At 32.6% G+C, this 16,375-nt stretch overlaps 2 protein-coding genes across 6 annotated transcripts; one reads left to right on the forward strand and one right to left on the reverse strand.

The window, feature by feature from the left end:
• The first annotated feature begins 792 nt into the window (after positions 1-792).
• LOC107906985 (egalitarian protein homolog) lies at positions 793-4,188 on the forward strand. Of its 2 annotated transcripts, none has more exons than XM_016834159.2 (10): positions 793-1,012; positions 1,332-1,501; positions 1,703-1,834; positions 1,923-1,973; positions 2,342-2,438; positions 2,908-2,954; positions 3,190-3,406; positions 3,551-3,680; positions 3,809-3,851; positions 3,945-4,188. In XM_016834159.2, the coding sequence occupies exons 1-10, from the start codon at positions 952-954 to the stop codon at positions 4,014-4,016; spliced, it is 1,020 nt and encodes a 339-aa protein (XP_016689648.1). In that variant the 5' UTR covers positions 793-951; the 3' UTR covers positions 4,017-4,188. The 2 variants fall into 2 exon arrangements, with proteins under 2 accessions (XP_016689648.1, XP_040949097.1); XM_041093163.1 differs by having other exon boundaries at positions 876-1,012; positions 1,320-1,501.
• A 2,606-nt stretch (positions 4,189-6,794) lies between these two features.
• LOC107906984 (clathrin interactor EPSIN 1) lies at positions 6,795-11,653 on the reverse strand. Of its 4 annotated transcripts, none has more exons than XM_041093164.1 (13): positions 11,463-11,653; positions 11,318-11,382; positions 11,159-11,210; positions 10,381-10,460; positions 10,180-10,258; positions 9,982-10,065; positions 9,749-9,894; positions 9,414-9,614; positions 8,925-9,055; positions 8,511-8,707; positions 8,171-8,275; positions 7,469-7,820; positions 6,795-7,371 (listed from the first exon to the last, which is right to left on the reverse strand). In XM_041093164.1, the coding sequence occupies exons 2-13, from the start codon at positions 11,356-11,358 to the stop codon at positions 7,148-7,150; spliced, it is 1,692 nt and encodes a 563-aa protein (XP_040949098.1). In that variant the 5' UTR covers positions 11,359-11,382; positions 11,463-11,653; the 3' UTR covers positions 6,795-7,147. The 4 variants fall into 4 exon arrangements, with proteins under 4 accessions (XP_040949098.1, XP_016689646.2, XP_016689647.2 ...); XM_016834157.2 differs by having other exon boundaries at positions 9,414-9,671; XM_016834158.2 differs by having other exon boundaries at positions 9,414-9,671; positions 11,318-11,365; positions 11,463-11,642.
• Positions 11,654-16,375: the final 4,722 nt, after the last annotated feature.

Consider the following 16,375-nt stretch of genomic DNA (forward strand, 5'->3'; position numbering starts at 1 on the left):
TGGAGGGCAATTAACTCAAAAGAGTACACTGCTTAGACAACAAGATGAACAAGTGGGGTTACGAATCAATGACAACTGGACTTCCAATTCAACCTTATTAGCAGTCACTCTTTTTGAAATAGCTCCGTAGTTTGCTTTATTAAACTTTCTGAGAAGGGACTTAAGCCTCTTTAATTCAGTGAAAAGAATGGACATATAGGATAGGAGAGCCAATAACATACAACTCAAAAGAGTTCATGTGAATGTTGAAACTAAGGAACTTCAAGAATTAATCAACAGCAAATAAAGAGAACAAAAGAATAAAATTCTCTTTCGTTGACTTTTCAAACTTAATTTTTGTGCACAGCTTATGAGAGTATATCGTCCGGATCCCATGGGTAAAAGCTTTAATCGACGAGTAACGGTACAATTAACAAAAGCAACAAACAGTAACCAATGATTATTAATATCTAATACTGAAATCTTCTTATATCGATTATTGATGCATTTTCATGATAATTGTTTTTTTTTTCTAATTTACAAACATATACCAATCAGTACAACACATATATATATATTAAATCTACACTATTTTTACTCGTTTAATCAATTTCTAATATTTGTATGTGGTGATTATTTTTTAATTTTTCCAAACATTTTAAATAAATTTATTTCACCAAATTAAGCAATTTAACTTAATTAATAGTAATTTATTTTTTTGTTTCAATATTAAAAATGAAATATGTAATATTTATTTTAAGGAGGCTTGTCGTCAAACCTGAAAACCAGAATGACGTCATGACGTGGTGAAAAATGAAGTGGTTTCAGTTTAGCGAAAAAAATAAAAAATTCCATTTAGTGGAAAAAGTTCTATATATATAAAGGGCACGACAGCAATATAAAACGAGTGAAAAAGTTCAGAGTGAAGGGAAAAAAAAAGAATAAATCGATCTGCTTGGATGGTTCGATCGCATGGCTTCCTCTAATCATCCTCCTTCTCATCGCACTCACGTTCCTCTCCCATCTGACTCAGGTTCTTAATTTTGTGATCTTTTGTTTTCATTGTCGATTTCAATTTTTGTTTTCTGGTTTAGATTTAAGTTCTTTATTGTGCTTTCTTTACTGTTTAGTTCAATTTTAGCTTTATTTATAGTCTTGTTTTATTTGTGATTTGATCCTTGATCCACTGCCCTAATTCGTTTCGATCGGTGGGCTTAGGGGAAGAGTATAACTTTAATGTCAGTTCAGAATGTTCAGATCACTGTTCTTTATCCTTTTCTTCAATTGATTGTTTTTTGCTGAAACTTTTTCGGCTTGTTATTAATTATGATGAATTGAAGAATGTGTTGCAGGTGGCAATCCATTTGACGATGAAGCTCCTCCGGTTCCTATCCATATAGTGACCAATGCTTCTCAGCTGCCGGCGGAGTTCTTGAACCCTTCACCGGAGAAGCAGTTGGTTGTAGGTTTTGACTGTGAGGGCGTTGACCTTTGTCGCAATGGCACTCTTTGTATTGTGCAGGTTAACTCTAGTTAATGACTGTTTGTCTCAAATTGTTTAACTTGACTCAATAATGATATGCTTTATTAAGAACTATGATTTTATTGTTACACATGGATATATTTTCCGTAGTTGGTCAATTTTTGTTTCTGTTAGTTTAAAATGAAACTTTCATGTGCTATTGGTTCTCCAAGATTTTTGAGAAATGCTGTTTTCTTGCAGCTTGCATTTCAGGATGCCATATATTTAGTTGACGCCATTGAGGGTGGAGAAGTGCTTATAAATGCCTGTAAGCCTGCACTTGAGTCTAGTTACATCAAAAAAGTTATTCACGATTGCAAACGAGATAGTGAGGTGTCTAATTTTTTTCCATTGTAATTTTGAATTATTGGTGCGTTTGGTATACTTTACGGCCAAATTAAATCTTTTTCTTACTTTACAGGCATTGTACTTCCAATTTGGCATCAAGTTAAACAATGTCATGGACACACAGGTGAGCATCCTTTATGAGCTTAAGGACTTATTCATAGCAAACTGTTAAAGCATGTAAAAGTACAAGTAATGTCTGTTTGTGTTTCCTTCTTTTTGATGTTTGTTTGTACTCCAACTGTTGAGCCCTTAGGTAGATTTAAGCCTATTTATTTATCAATTTAAACAAGGATTCCCCTTACGCTTGCGGTTTCATTTCTTTTTTATTTTAGTTCTTGCTTTGAAGTGCTTACGGCATTCCTTTACTTGCACACTGAAGCATTTGAAAGCAAGCACTTCAAAGCATTCAACATGTCCCAATTTATGTAGGGGTTACTTAAATACTGTTGAGTGGTTTATTTTGCCTTTCTTTTTTGTTTTTGGCCTCTGCAGATTGCTTATTCTCTTTTAGAGGAACAAGAAGGACGGACGAGATTGCCTGATGACAACATATCATTTGTCGGCCTCCTTGCAGATCCACGCTATTGCGGTATTGATATGCCCTGGTATCCTTTTGAATTTAATTAATTCTGGTCATAGAACTTTGTCTGCAGCTTAAGTGTGCTAACTGAATATACACTTGCGAAGTCTTTTAAATGTTATCTTAACCGGCTTTTAGAAATAGGTGGTACTCATTACCTTGAAGGGCCCCCTTCTGATCTTTCCTTTAATCTCACTTGGGCAATATGAACTATGTACTGTTGGACTTAGCAGTTACCTGTTAGGAACCTGATTTTTTGTTTGTTTGTTTCTTTTATATCCTGCTCAAAGTTATGCATGTCAGAAGTAATGATGGTTTCGTTACTTTGCATGGCATATTATTTATGTTCAAGTGATCTTGTGCTATCTGCAACTGGATATTTTATACATGACATTCAAACAAGCAAAGTTCTACTTCTCATCAAGTTACATTCACTGCATTTTGACTTTTGATTTATGCCTTGATACTTTAAATATAGGAATATCTTACCAGGAGAAGGAAGAAGTTCGTCTCCTCCTTAGGCAGGTTAGCGTAAACTCCTTATCACTGACATAAAATTTCCTAACTAGACTGCTGGATTTTTTGGAGTAAAAGTAATACCCTATTGTCTTTTTTGGATTCACAAAGCTATTTACATATGTAGATCCATGATAGAAATTTATGTTCTCTTAATTTTTTTTTTTTTTGCATACGCAGATGCTTCTTTTGTTAATAAACATTTTCCCCCTGAACTTCATAATTTTGTCTTTGCCTATTGCAGGATCCCAAGTTTTGGAAATACAGACCATTATCTGAGCTCATGGTCCGTGCAGCTGCAGATGATGTCCGCTTTCTTCTATACATCTACCACATGATGATGAAGAAACTGAATGAACGATCCTTGTGGCACCTTGCAGTTCGTGGAGCTCTGTATTGCCGATGTTTCTGCATCAACGATAATAACTATGCTGATTGGCCATCTATTCCTCCTATTCCAGGTTCTTATATTTCTAAACACTATTATGATTGTTTGTTTCTCAATAGGGTTGTAGAGAAATATAGTAATTAGCTTGCCAAGCTCCATCAATTTTGGTACATATGGAGGATCTCCATATAAAATTCTGATAATTGGAATGTATTAGATAACGTGATGGTGGAGGGGGATGCTCCTGAAGAAGAAATACTTTCAATTCTGGATGTTCCGCAAGGGAAGATGGGACGTGTCATTGGAAGAAAAGGGGTTTCCATCTTGTCAATTAAGGAGTCTTGCAAGTACGTATTTATAGACACATATACATGTCTCTTTCTCCATGTCCAGATGTGCATTGCATGTGCATCTCTTTGGGGTTTGGAGCTATGAATTTAGTTTTCCTGTACTTACATGTTCATTATTGCTGCAGTGCGGAAATTCATTTTGGGGGTGCCAAGGGCCCACCGGACAAGGTTAGTCTATTTGATCTTAAAGAATCATCATGCCATTTCTTATGTATTATCTTTGATAATTGAGTGTCAAATGTGTGGGTTTTTTATATGCAGGTATTCATCTTAGGGCCCGTGAGGCAGGTGAGGAAAGCGGCAGCCATGCTGAGGGGAAGAATGATGGATTGATATTTGATGTCTTGTAGGGCTCTCCTCTCAAAAACTAGAACTGAAAACTGTTATCAGAATGATCTTTAAACTCCTTACACCGTTTGTGTTTTGCCTTATCTTCCTATATTTTGTACAGCCGTCACTGTTTTTACCCATTGAGTTAGAACTTCTTTGATCTGATTGCTGAAAATACTTGGGACATATCCGTGATGGACAATTGTGATGTTCAACTGCCACTTTGAATCTGTGGAAGAATGGCTCCATTAGCCAAAGAGTTGGTGAAATCTAGTCTTCTCAAGAAAAATTAAGATTAGAGATGGTTCAACACACTATTCAACTTTATAGCGACTTATTGCCCAATATCATTATATGGTCTAATCACATTGTTAAAAATTATGTTAAAAGGTACTAAATTAGGGTAAATTAGGGTAAAAATTAAAGCTTAGAGATTAAATCTTAATTTTAAGTAGAATAGAGAGATCAAAACTAAAATTTGGTTATCGTTAACGAGATCAAAATCAAAATTTAATCGTTATTTTATAATATTTAAAAAAACAACCTTAGTTAAGGGAGATTGTATTTTATAAAAGTTTAGGTATTAAATTATATAAAAAGTTAAAAGAGATTAAATTTTGAGCATAGTATGAGGACCAAAACTCAAATTTGACAATTAATATATAATCTATTGAAATTAAACCATTATCTTGTATATAGAAAAACGCTTCAAACTTAGACCCTTGCAAGTAAGGAATGCCTGAGGCCTGGAACCTAAAATGGAAAGAAAAATAGCAGATAAACCAGTATGTATAAGTGTAGATTTTATAATCTGAACTATTAAACGAAAACGAGATAAGAACTCCTTCCCCTCCCCAAATTTCAATGATGAAAAAGAATAAGATAAGTGACAGGGGTTACACTTACAGTTGAGAGTAATGTTGATTAATTCTTTTTTATATATATAATTTTCTTTGTGAAAATAAGCATGCTAAAAATAGGAGACTCGAAATAATGATAGGACTAAAACTGAATTAAAGTGGGTATTTGGTATCGACACAATGGGTAAAGATGACTAGTTTCCAACCACTTAACGATGCAACCATTATGGTAACCATGACCGCAAGGCATCGAAGCAACTTCCTCGCCTTTCACAAACTCATCCAAGCAAATGGCGCATTCATCCTCCCTCTTCGTCATTGAATCCCATTTAACTCTTTCTAAACCTTCAACCGATGACCTACTTGCTAGAGTGAAGTTGATCATAGCGTTCATCAATGATTCGTTAATCAACTCATCATCATAATCAATATCATCATCCTCAATCATGTTCACATCAAGAACTACTTTCACAACCACCTCATATTTATTACTTTAAGCCCAAGGTTCATTGGGTTGTTATTTGCATCCATTGCAAAACGTAAAATAGAGAAAAAATGGCGAACTCAATGAATTCTGGAGAGCTCCCGAATTAGGAACCATGCAAAGAATGATGTCTCGATGATGTTGTTCAGATAAAAACATGTCTTGGTCAAAAATTAGGGTTTCGTTAAAGATATCTACGATGATTTTATCGTTGAGAGATAAAATATAACAAAACTCTATCTTGATATTGAAAACATTATCCCTGAATTATTCTACATTAGTCTCATTTTCTTGCCTAATGTTGGCGTTGTAATTGAAAGCCATGGCAGTGTTTTGATTTTTTTTCTTTTGTGTTATGATATGATTTTGTAAGCAGAGAAATAATACACTTAATAGACAGGTGTGTTTTAATTCTACTCTTATTAGGAATTCAATAAAGAGGTGGAGTTGGAATTCAATAATGTTTTGATATGATTTTTTTTAAATTATTATCATATTTCATGTGCTTGGCTACTTGTCCAATCCCAAAGGCTTGTCAGAATTTTGGAAATGTTTAGATAAAAATATTAGACCTGACAAATGGGTCTAGAAAAAAATTAGGCGCGTTTAATATGAGTTAGACTCGGGTTTAGACATTTAAGATTCAAACTCAACCTAATCCATTTTTAAATTTATAGTACTTTATATTATGTTACTTTTATATATTATGTAATTTATAACACATTAAAAGAATAAACTGAAACTGAAAACTGTTATCAAAATGATCTTTAAACTCCTTACACCGTTTGTGTTTTGCCTTATCTTCCTATATTTTGTACAGCCGTCACTGTTTTTACCCATCTGAGTTAGAACTGCTTTGATCTGATTGCTGAAAACATATTGTTTCTGGGATTTGGTGGGGGATTCAATTCAAATGATTCCTTATTCTGGAAAAAAGCGATGAAATGGTGGCCTTGTTTTATAACATGAAAAACTGGCGTTAACGAAAAGACGATGTTTCATCCAGGGAGAAGAAAAGAACCCTATACGAAATACGTGAATCGGTGTAATAAAATTGGAAATGTTTGAACGGTTTTTAGAAATTTTATTTATTTTAAATTAATTTTAACTTATTAATGATATAAAGATAAATTATTTATATTAAAATTTTTATATGAAAATTTATCTTAAAAATGTTATATTAGAATTATTGATTATTTTATTTACTTGAATAATTAAAAATTTTAAATTATGAAAAATAAATCCAAAAGCTCAAAATTACAAACCAAACCAAACTAAACTATCAGCAGCGATTCAAAATATCCAACCGAACAGAACAGAACACCCTTACTAAGATTGAGATTAATAATTTATTATGTCTTTTACTTCTACGAAGAAAGCATGACATTTAAGATTAGGGAGCTTTACTTGTAACTTTATTAGACAGTGAAAACGGTCTGATGAAGACTGATATTTATTCACCACGAATACACTGGATGATAAACAGAATATAGGGAAACAGGCTTCAGTAACTGGGGAGGCCCCCTGATACACGGACTATACAACTTGATTCAGACGACGCTAAAAATAATTCTAACACAGTGTGTGAACAACAACAATATGGTGGTAACTAAGTCTGAATCAAATCTCAATACCAATTTCACTTGCAAATGTTCCTAATGGAAAGATAGGACTTCCCGGGGAGTGTACCATAGAATGATACGAAAGTAGCACACCAAAATGCACAACAGTCGATAACTTTGTTTTTAGCACCAAAATAGGAAATGAATGCAAAGGGGGAATGAACAAAATTACTTTTTAAAGCTACCGAATTGATACTGTTGGTGGTTGCCAAGGCTTGAGAATAGACCATCTTCATCAGTTGATGGTGTAGATGCGAACCCAGTTTTACCAAGACCAGAGCCAGTTCCCATTGCTCTCCCCATATAAAATGAAGTTGGAGGCCCTTTCACTCTTTCATCCACATCACTTAATCCGCAGACTATTCCAACATCTGCCAGTGAAACCTTCTTGGCTGCAAGGTTTCAAATGACAAAGCAACAATAAAAGAAAATTCAAAATAGACGAGCACTTTATAAGCAAAAAGTAGAGACTAGAATGGGACAACTTACGAGCAGATATGTTAAGATCAATTATTCCACGGTTCAGTGAATCAGCCCAAATTCCAGACTTCACCTGAAAAGCATCCTTCTTTTGAGGAGCTTTAGAGTCTTGTGATGACTTTGTACTCATTTTATTAAGGTTTCCATCATTCATGGGGTTTTGTTTTGAACCAAAAATGTCAGACCCATCAAAATTGTTCAGCGGAACAGCAGCAAATGGATCAACAATGCTAGCATTTACTGGCTCAACGTTTGCTGCCATGGCTGGTTGCACAACTGGATCAGTGGTGGAAAAGAGGTCAACAGTTGGAGATGCTGCAGGAGTAATGGCAGGCTGAGAAGCGAATAAATCAACCTGTCCCTGCACAAATGAGAAAAGGAGAAGTGGATTTCAGCTCTTCATGATTAAAAGATATGCCCCAACTCCTTAATTAGTTAGTCAAAAACCTCTATGATATCCACCTAATTAGTACACAAACATATATACACAGACACGTATACATACTCTGCATGCTCAAATAAAAGCATTTCTAAGATTACACAATCTTAAGCAAACTGGTGTTTTTATCAGTGGGGATATTTTTTGCATTGAAGAGATGAAAGGACGTTGGTAGGTGGGAGCGTGGGGGGAAGAGGTGCTTGTTAAGTTAATTGAAGGTAAGTTCTATCTGGTATCTTTTTTATTTGGTTTTTTTAAAGACAGACTGATACCTTTATGTGTGGTTGCACAACTGGATCACCGGCAGCAAATATGTCAACAGTTGGAGAGGCTGCAGGAGTAATGGCAGGCTGGGAAGCAAATAGATCAACTTGTTGCTGCACAAATGAGAAGAAGAAGAAACAGATGTCAGCTCCTCATAATTTAAAGGATATGCCTCGACTACAATAACTAGTCCCAATACCTCTATGATATCCACTGAAAATCAGATAAATATTAATATATGTGTGTTAATATTCTAAATGCTCAAATAAAAAGCTACAATTCAATTGGCAAAGCTACACTAATTCATTTTCGTATATCCAAAAATCAATATAGAAGAAAAGGTTTGACCTGTGCCTGAGGACTTGATTCATGAGTCACCTTGGTCGGTGCTGACACAAAAGTTGCATCAGCAAATAGATCAACATCTGTTGAATCAGTACTCACGGCAGATTTTTCCATAGGGACTGGTGCTGGTCCGTCAAAGAGGTCATCAATCAAATTTGGTACGAACGGGTCCACTTGATTAGAACTTCCAGCTGCTAGTTCTGTCAATAGTAATCAACAATGCATTTATAAGACAGCATCCTTTAAAAAAAAACCTATTACTGAACAGGAAGGAGCATGCTTTCAACAAACCCTAGGCGTGTCAACAAAATGAACTAGCAAAAAAAGGATTTATAACATTTTAAAATTAAGCTTAAATGACAAAAGGAAAACCTCTGAAGAAGCATTCTCAACTTAAAAAATGAATATTTTTCTTACTGGAACTGGACGTTCCCCGGGGATCAAAATCATCAAAGTCATCATCAAAATTATTTGAAGGGGTGCTGGTGCTTTGGCTATATTTATTGGAATCATTCAACTCTGAAGAGAATTTTTTCTTTGAATCCTTGCTGCAAACAAACATCACAATATATGATTTTCTAGGTGGAGCAAAGAATGGTAAAAAATTGCAACAATTGAATAGGTAAAATCAGTAAGGGTGCTGTGAAATTCCATAACCAAGGAAATATGAATGATAAAAAAGGAACCATCATCTCAAATAAATGAATTAACAAATTACAATAGCAAAACGATTCCTAGAACCAAATATATATAGCAGTGCAGTGGGTTCGATTATGGGGTACATAACCAATAGGCCAAAGAACTTTTCCTCCAACTAAAGATAACAGTGTAAAGCCTAGTTAAACTCAAAGAAAAAAATACTACTAAATAATTTGTAACTAATAATGAACAGTGTAAGACATAAACCTGCCATGATGCCTAGACTCCTTAGAGGAATTCCCTTGGATCTCACATGCAGTCCCTCGATGCGATTTGACGTAGGTATCTGTATCAAACTTTTCTTCCCCATATGGATCGCTTTCTTTATAACTGTCTCTATAGCTGTCACTTTCTCTTCTGCTACTTATGCCTCCATACTTATCCCCACCACCATTGAAGCCACCACTTCTGTATGAGGATGCACTGGACTTATAAGTTATGCAAGTAGATGACAGGCCAACGTACCTAAAAATAGTAACAGACACAGTTCAGTCAATGAAAATGACACAAGTATACAAGTACGCTTCCAAAAAGAAATTTACTTGTCGCGGTTTGCAGCTGCTTTGTTCCTAGCTTCTTGTATTTTTTCTTTATTACTCAAAAGGCCCACTATAGTTTCTGCTTTCTTTCGGACATTGATTCCCATATCTTTCCCACTCGGCTCAACATATTCAAAACTTGTGAGGGACTGCAAATGCAAAACAAATAGGGGATTAGAGAAAGCTCCATAAACTGTGAGAAGGCAAGTCAGAAAATAAAGGGGTTGAGACCTTACAGAGATCTGGAAAGTGTGTTCTATTATGTCATCAACTGCACGTTCAGATCCGTGAGAAATCAGATATTCAATAACAGTCAATGCCTGTTCGAGAAATGGTTTTATATGTACAAAGGTATGAGACGGTACACAAGCCAACAAGGTTTGGAAGTACATATGAATTCCAACTTATTAGATGGTTAGTCGGAATACACATACCTTGTAAACATAACGCCAGTCTTTTCCAGTCTCACCCAATCTTGTCCAGAGCACATTCATAACCATCTGGAATTCAGAGCTACAAGATATGGTATAACATCCAGTTAGCATAAAGCGATAGATATCTTGCAAACACCAATACCAGAGAAGATGTGCAAACAGAATGTTAAAAGAAAACCAAGCGCAAAAGTTGATAATTACAATTTCTTTGTGGCCTGTGCTATTTCTGCCAATGCAGTCCCATGAGGACCCCATGGTTCATTATCTGTAGCATCCAGTACCTGCATTCATTTTCACAAAATATGTAAACAAATCGAGTACTTCAAATGTAAACTAAAGTATTACCAGAAAACTAAACTTATTGTCATACATACAGCAACACAGTTTTATCGTTTCCTGCCAAGTTCTGAACTAATCACTCAATTATATAGATTTAAAAGTAAGATAAAACCACAAGTAATTCTAGATCTGGTGCAATATCATACACCTTGACCATTTCTACGATCAAAAGCAAAGTGTGGGAGATCAAAAACATTGGATACAGAATACAACGGCAATTCATTTTGCGCCACTAATAACACCCAAACTTAATGAAAGAATTCCTGCTACTTAACAACTTATAAACCAAAAGGTCAAGTGGAATACTAACACAAGTTCGGTATCATATCGTTCAGCTGAATCAAAAGCAAAATCCTAGCAAGTAACAAGTGACTTTCAACCTCAGCTTCCAATCATAAACCTCCGTTTCAAAGACAAATCCGATTCTTTCAGTAAATATATTATGATTTCCTACCGACGTTTCTATTTCAAACTCAACCAGTCTTTACATTATAATCCAAATTATAATCCTAATCTTTCTTCTTTTTTTTTTAAAAAAAAGGAACAAATTAAATGGATCAAATAACAACTGATTAAATCTTAAGCACATTTCTCCAGGCAACAAGCATACGAAGAATCATTAAACTGCAATTGATCTCACCTTCTGCTCGATCTCCGGAACCTTCAATACCTTTAGATTAACCTCCCTCTTTCTGAAATAACAAAAGAAAAAAAAAATGAAATCAACTAATCCTCGATGAAGAACAGTAATAAATCAAATTTTGATTCGAGATTCCGAGCAACGAAGGTTAGAGCGTACATTTCGCGAACCGTCTGATCAAAGACCTTCATGAAATCCATCACGGATCTAACCAAAGATAAAGTCTATCAATGAAAATGTAAGATGGAATCAGCAAGACGGTGCAGATCTGAGAGAATTTAAGAGGCGGAATGTTAGATCTTACACTCTTTTGTAGAGCCGACGGATTTTACTCAACTCGTGCTTTTTGAGATTATATGAAGATAGTTCAGGAGTAAACAATATCTCTTTCTTTTCTCTTCTCTTCTTTTCTTTTTATTTCCTTTTTTTCGCTCTTCGATTGTTTTAACCTTTTCAACCACTACCACCTCCAATTCGGTTTAAACTTGCGAAGTGACAAAATTCTTTAATATTATAAAGTCTTAACATTCAATCCGATAGTTTTCCTCTACACCTTGATTTTTTTTTTTTTACATTTTATCTTGAAACTTGAAAACTTATTTTAATTTTAATCAAAAACAAAACTTTATAATATTTTAAATGTCATTACATAAAAATTATAAATTTTTATTTAAAAATAAGCGAATATAAAATTATAATTTTATGATTCATAACGTTAATTTAGGTTAATGGCTCACTTTTATTCGTACTAATGTGAGACTAAGCTTTTTATTTTTCTCAACATAATTCACAATTGGCTTATTTTAAACATCAATTTCTCATTCATCACTTAACTATTTTAAGCATATGATATACCGTTGTAAAGGTCTCTTGGAGTAAAATATAAAATCACAGTTTTATTATTCAAATCTCTACCTTTACTAATCAAGAATATGCCTCAAAACTTCCAATAAATCTATTTTTTCCAACACACCCCTCATGATGCGCCCCTCGTTGAATCCACCTAATTGTAACCATCCCATACAATCTTAATGACAAGGATGTCAAAGCAAGACAACCTATGACATTGGTAAGACCACGTGGTACATTATGGTGATAACTAACCTATAACAACATTGATGCTTAGCTAACCCTTCAATCATGCTATACATCATACAAACCACCACATGACACCATAAGATGAAGGACACTCCATTATTTAGGCCAATGTGCACGAGGGGATGGGGATCTCCTCTTTTCCTTTTATCTCTACCATCACCTCATTATTTTGCTTTCTCTCCACTAACTCTCTGCCTTACCTGGATGAATCGATACTCTTTCATTCATCGCTATCTCTTTTTGTTGGTAATGAATATCAACAAAAGTTGTCAAATTTAATGACGAAATTTTACTTTTCGACTTTAACTTTTTAAGATAGTCAATATATTTTAGAAAAATAATTGGTTCAAAATAAACATAATTATAATATTCAATAATGAATGTTAGAAGTTCACCTCTAATTAACAAAATCCAAAAGTTCACCCTTAAATAACAAGAACATGATCCCTTTAAACCAAAGACAAATGGGTTCAAACCATCCGTAATCAACACAAATTAAACAGAAAATAGGCCTGAGCCTTGAACATCATGTTAGCATTGGAATCATATACTAGCTTAGCCAAAACAAGGACACACGTTATATTTTTAAGCGATAAAATATCATTTTAATAACAGCGGTAGCAACTACAGTGAGAACTTTCAAAATGAGAATCGTGATGATTAAATTGATCTCAGCCATTAGATCAAAATAAAATGTTCTAAACTTTAGATTTTGTATTTATCTTACTGTATTAAAATAAAGCCAACAACATCCAATATTTCCCTTCTTCTTTTTTTTCTTTTCACCATGGAATTAAAGAATTACGGTTTCAAATTTAATTTATTTTTTTTAGAAAATATTGGAATGAAAAGCAAAAGATTATGGTTGTTAAGATTAATCAATTTGGGTTTTAGGTAATTGTTTTTCTTGATTGAAAAGTGTGGTAAAGCATTTCATTCAAAAAATATTGAAATCTTTTCGGGATCATAATTTTAAATGTTATCAAAAACAGTAACATATTTAAATTAAAGTGTGAAATTTAAAACTTAAAAGTTTTCAACGTCTCTTTTTACCGATCATAATTTTAAATGTCATACGAAATATTTTTAGTACTAGATCATTGATTAATTTGGATACTACAATAATCAACTTAATTATTTGCAAAATGACCAATTGAGTTTTAGTTCAATTGGAATAGACATTGTTTTCAATACAGAAGACGTGGATTTGAATGAGCTAAAGTGCATTATTACCTTCTTATTTATGGATTAAGGAGAAGCTACGAGTAATTCTAAAGTTTATATAAAGAAAAAAGAAAAAAATATAATACCAAAACCTATAATAAAATTATTTAAAAAACATTTTAAAAAACGGAACCTTCACCTGCTACAAAATAATCTGCCCTTGTGTATAAATAAAATAAAAACCTGCATTTCATATTGAAGCAAAGAGCCCAAAAGATACTCCCTTCGATAATGGGTTTGATTTATTGGCCCATGTATATCACATATCATTTGTACACATATCAAATAAGAATACTTTTCTTTTTCCTCTTTATTTTAACTCTCTTCAGTTAAGAAGCCATATTCATCTTGTAGATGGAATTATAATTGACAAAAGCTCATGAACCCAATGGGCCAACCTCATGGTTGGGGAAATACATAGGGATCAATGCCTTCAAATCCACTTTTTGTAAGCAACATTGGGAAACTTTTAGGTCAAATTCTAGTTTTGGTTCATTTATTATGCTTATATTTAAATTTTAATCTTTATATTTTTTTGAAATAGTCCTTATAATTTAATTTGACATTATTTTTTCCATTTATTTGTATAATATCATTAATTAATTCAAACAATTACCACAATTAACTAATTTGATTATAATGTTGACAATATTTTTCTCTCACAACACTTTTTCCAACAAAAAAAATTTATGTCAACACGATGAGTTGGAAGGAATGATTTTTAATCAACATCAACATATTAACCAGAATAATTAGCGGTGTTAATTATTTGTGCTAACAAATGATATTATAAAGTAAAAAGGTTAAATTATATAAAATTAAAATACAAAAATTAAATCACAATTTTAAACATAGTAAAAAACACCATACTCTTGACCAAAATTTTATGCTCTTTTTGGTGGGAAAAATTGTATGGATAAATTTCTAAATAGCGAAAAAACAGAGTGAACTAATCAATTAATGTAAATTTATTTTTATAGAGAGGTAAACTATTAATATATATAATCTTGTTTATATTATGTTTTAATTTTTTTAAATCATTTTAAATGATTTATACCGCTTAACTTACGACATTAAATTCAATTAAAAATATTATTTAATAGACCAATAACATAAAAATAAGATAGATATACGTAAAATTGATAACCCATACAGATCTGTAACATTTTTCAGACATAATTATACGTAAAACTTAGAATTTATGATGTGACGGAGGCTGGGAACCATGAGACAGATGGTACCAAGGAGAGTTGTTTGTAGTCCATGAAAAAGAGGAGCTCGGTCCCCCATGAGGGCTGCTTGTCCCTGTGATTGAAACTTTGGTTTTGCTACACCACCTCAACAGCACAAACAGAACTGTGTGGACCTTTTTAGATAAGGTTTGGTATTCACTCTTCCGTACCTCTTTAATGGATAGACAACGACCTCAATTGTCAATATACAATTTAGTCTTAAATTCATTCAAACTGTTGAACTGCCTCGATTGTGTTGAGTGAAAGGATACATTAACAAATTCAATATCATATTTTTAGAGTATCCGTGTCTTTCGAAAGTTTCGAGTTTTGTCATTGAAGAAATCACAATATTAATGTAACCTTACAAATTAACAAGAAAAGAAAAAGACTTAAGTATTTTGTTTATAGCTTCTTCATTGGGTACAAATTTGTATATATTTCAAAATTAATCATCAATGTAACTTTTTAAATATTAAATTAAAAAATTAGAAAAAAAGAAAAATTCTGAAATAGAGGCTGATTTAGGAAGCTTTCGGTATAAAATTTTGTTAGCAGTATACGGGTTTTTTACAAAAATATTATAAAAAAATAAAAATTTACCAAAATATTACATTTTTTTTATTTACCAAAATATTACAACTTTTTTTATTTACCAAAATATATAAACTTTTTTTATTTACCAAAATATATAAAAAAAACCAAAAAACAAAAAAAAAACCTGACACCGGCCAATTAAATTGGCGGCACCAAAGGTGCCAAGAAATTGGTGGCACCATTGGTGCCAAAGTCATTGGCGGCACCATGGTGCCAAAGGAAAAAAAAATGTGTAATTGCTTGCTAAGTCCTCCTTATTTATTATTTTCTTTTTATTCTCCTTCAACTCATTTTTTTATTTAATAACTCTATTTTAATTTAATAAACTATTCTCATTTAATAACTCTATTTTAATTTAATAAACTATTAAGTAATACTTAATTTTTTAAATTAAAATAGAGTTATTAAATGAGAGAATTCTAATTAAGTGACCATCTGCAGTTTCAAAGACCTGACATGCAAATTTACCATTTTGAATTTTGAAAGTGAATTGCTGCTGCTTGCGCACTAAAATTGAAATGTGGCTAATTGCCTTCTAAGCCCTCCTTATTTATTATTTTCTTTTTATTCCCCTTCAACTCATTTTTTTATTTAATAACTCTATTTTAATTTAATAAACTATTTTTTATTTTAATAAACTATTTAATAACTCATTTTTTATTTTAATTTCTAAATTAAAATAGAGTTATTAAATAAAAATTTGAGTTGAAGGGGAATAAAAAGAAAATAATAAATAAGGAAGACTTAGCAAGCAATTACACAATTTTTTTCCTTTGGCACCATGGTGCCGCCAATGACTTTGGCACCAATGGTGCCACCAATTTATTTGGCACCTTTGGTGCCGCCAATTTAATTGGCTGGTGTCAGGTTTTTTTTTTGTTTTTTGATTTTTTTTATATATTTTGATAAATAAAAAAATTATATATTTTGGTAAATAAAAAAAAGTTGTAATATTTTGGTAAATAAAAAAAAGTTATAATATTTTGATAAATTCTTATTTTTTTATAATATTTTTATAAAAAACCCGCAGTATACTTATAGAAACGTGAAAATGTGAGACATCTCT

This window comes from Gossypium hirsutum, chromosome D05 (assembly GCF_007990345.1).
Source record: "Gossypium hirsutum isolate 1008001.06 chromosome D05, Gossypium_hirsutum_v2.1, whole genome shotgun sequence".
NCBI lineage: Eukaryota > Viridiplantae > Streptophyta > Magnoliopsida > Malvales > Malvaceae > Gossypium > Gossypium hirsutum.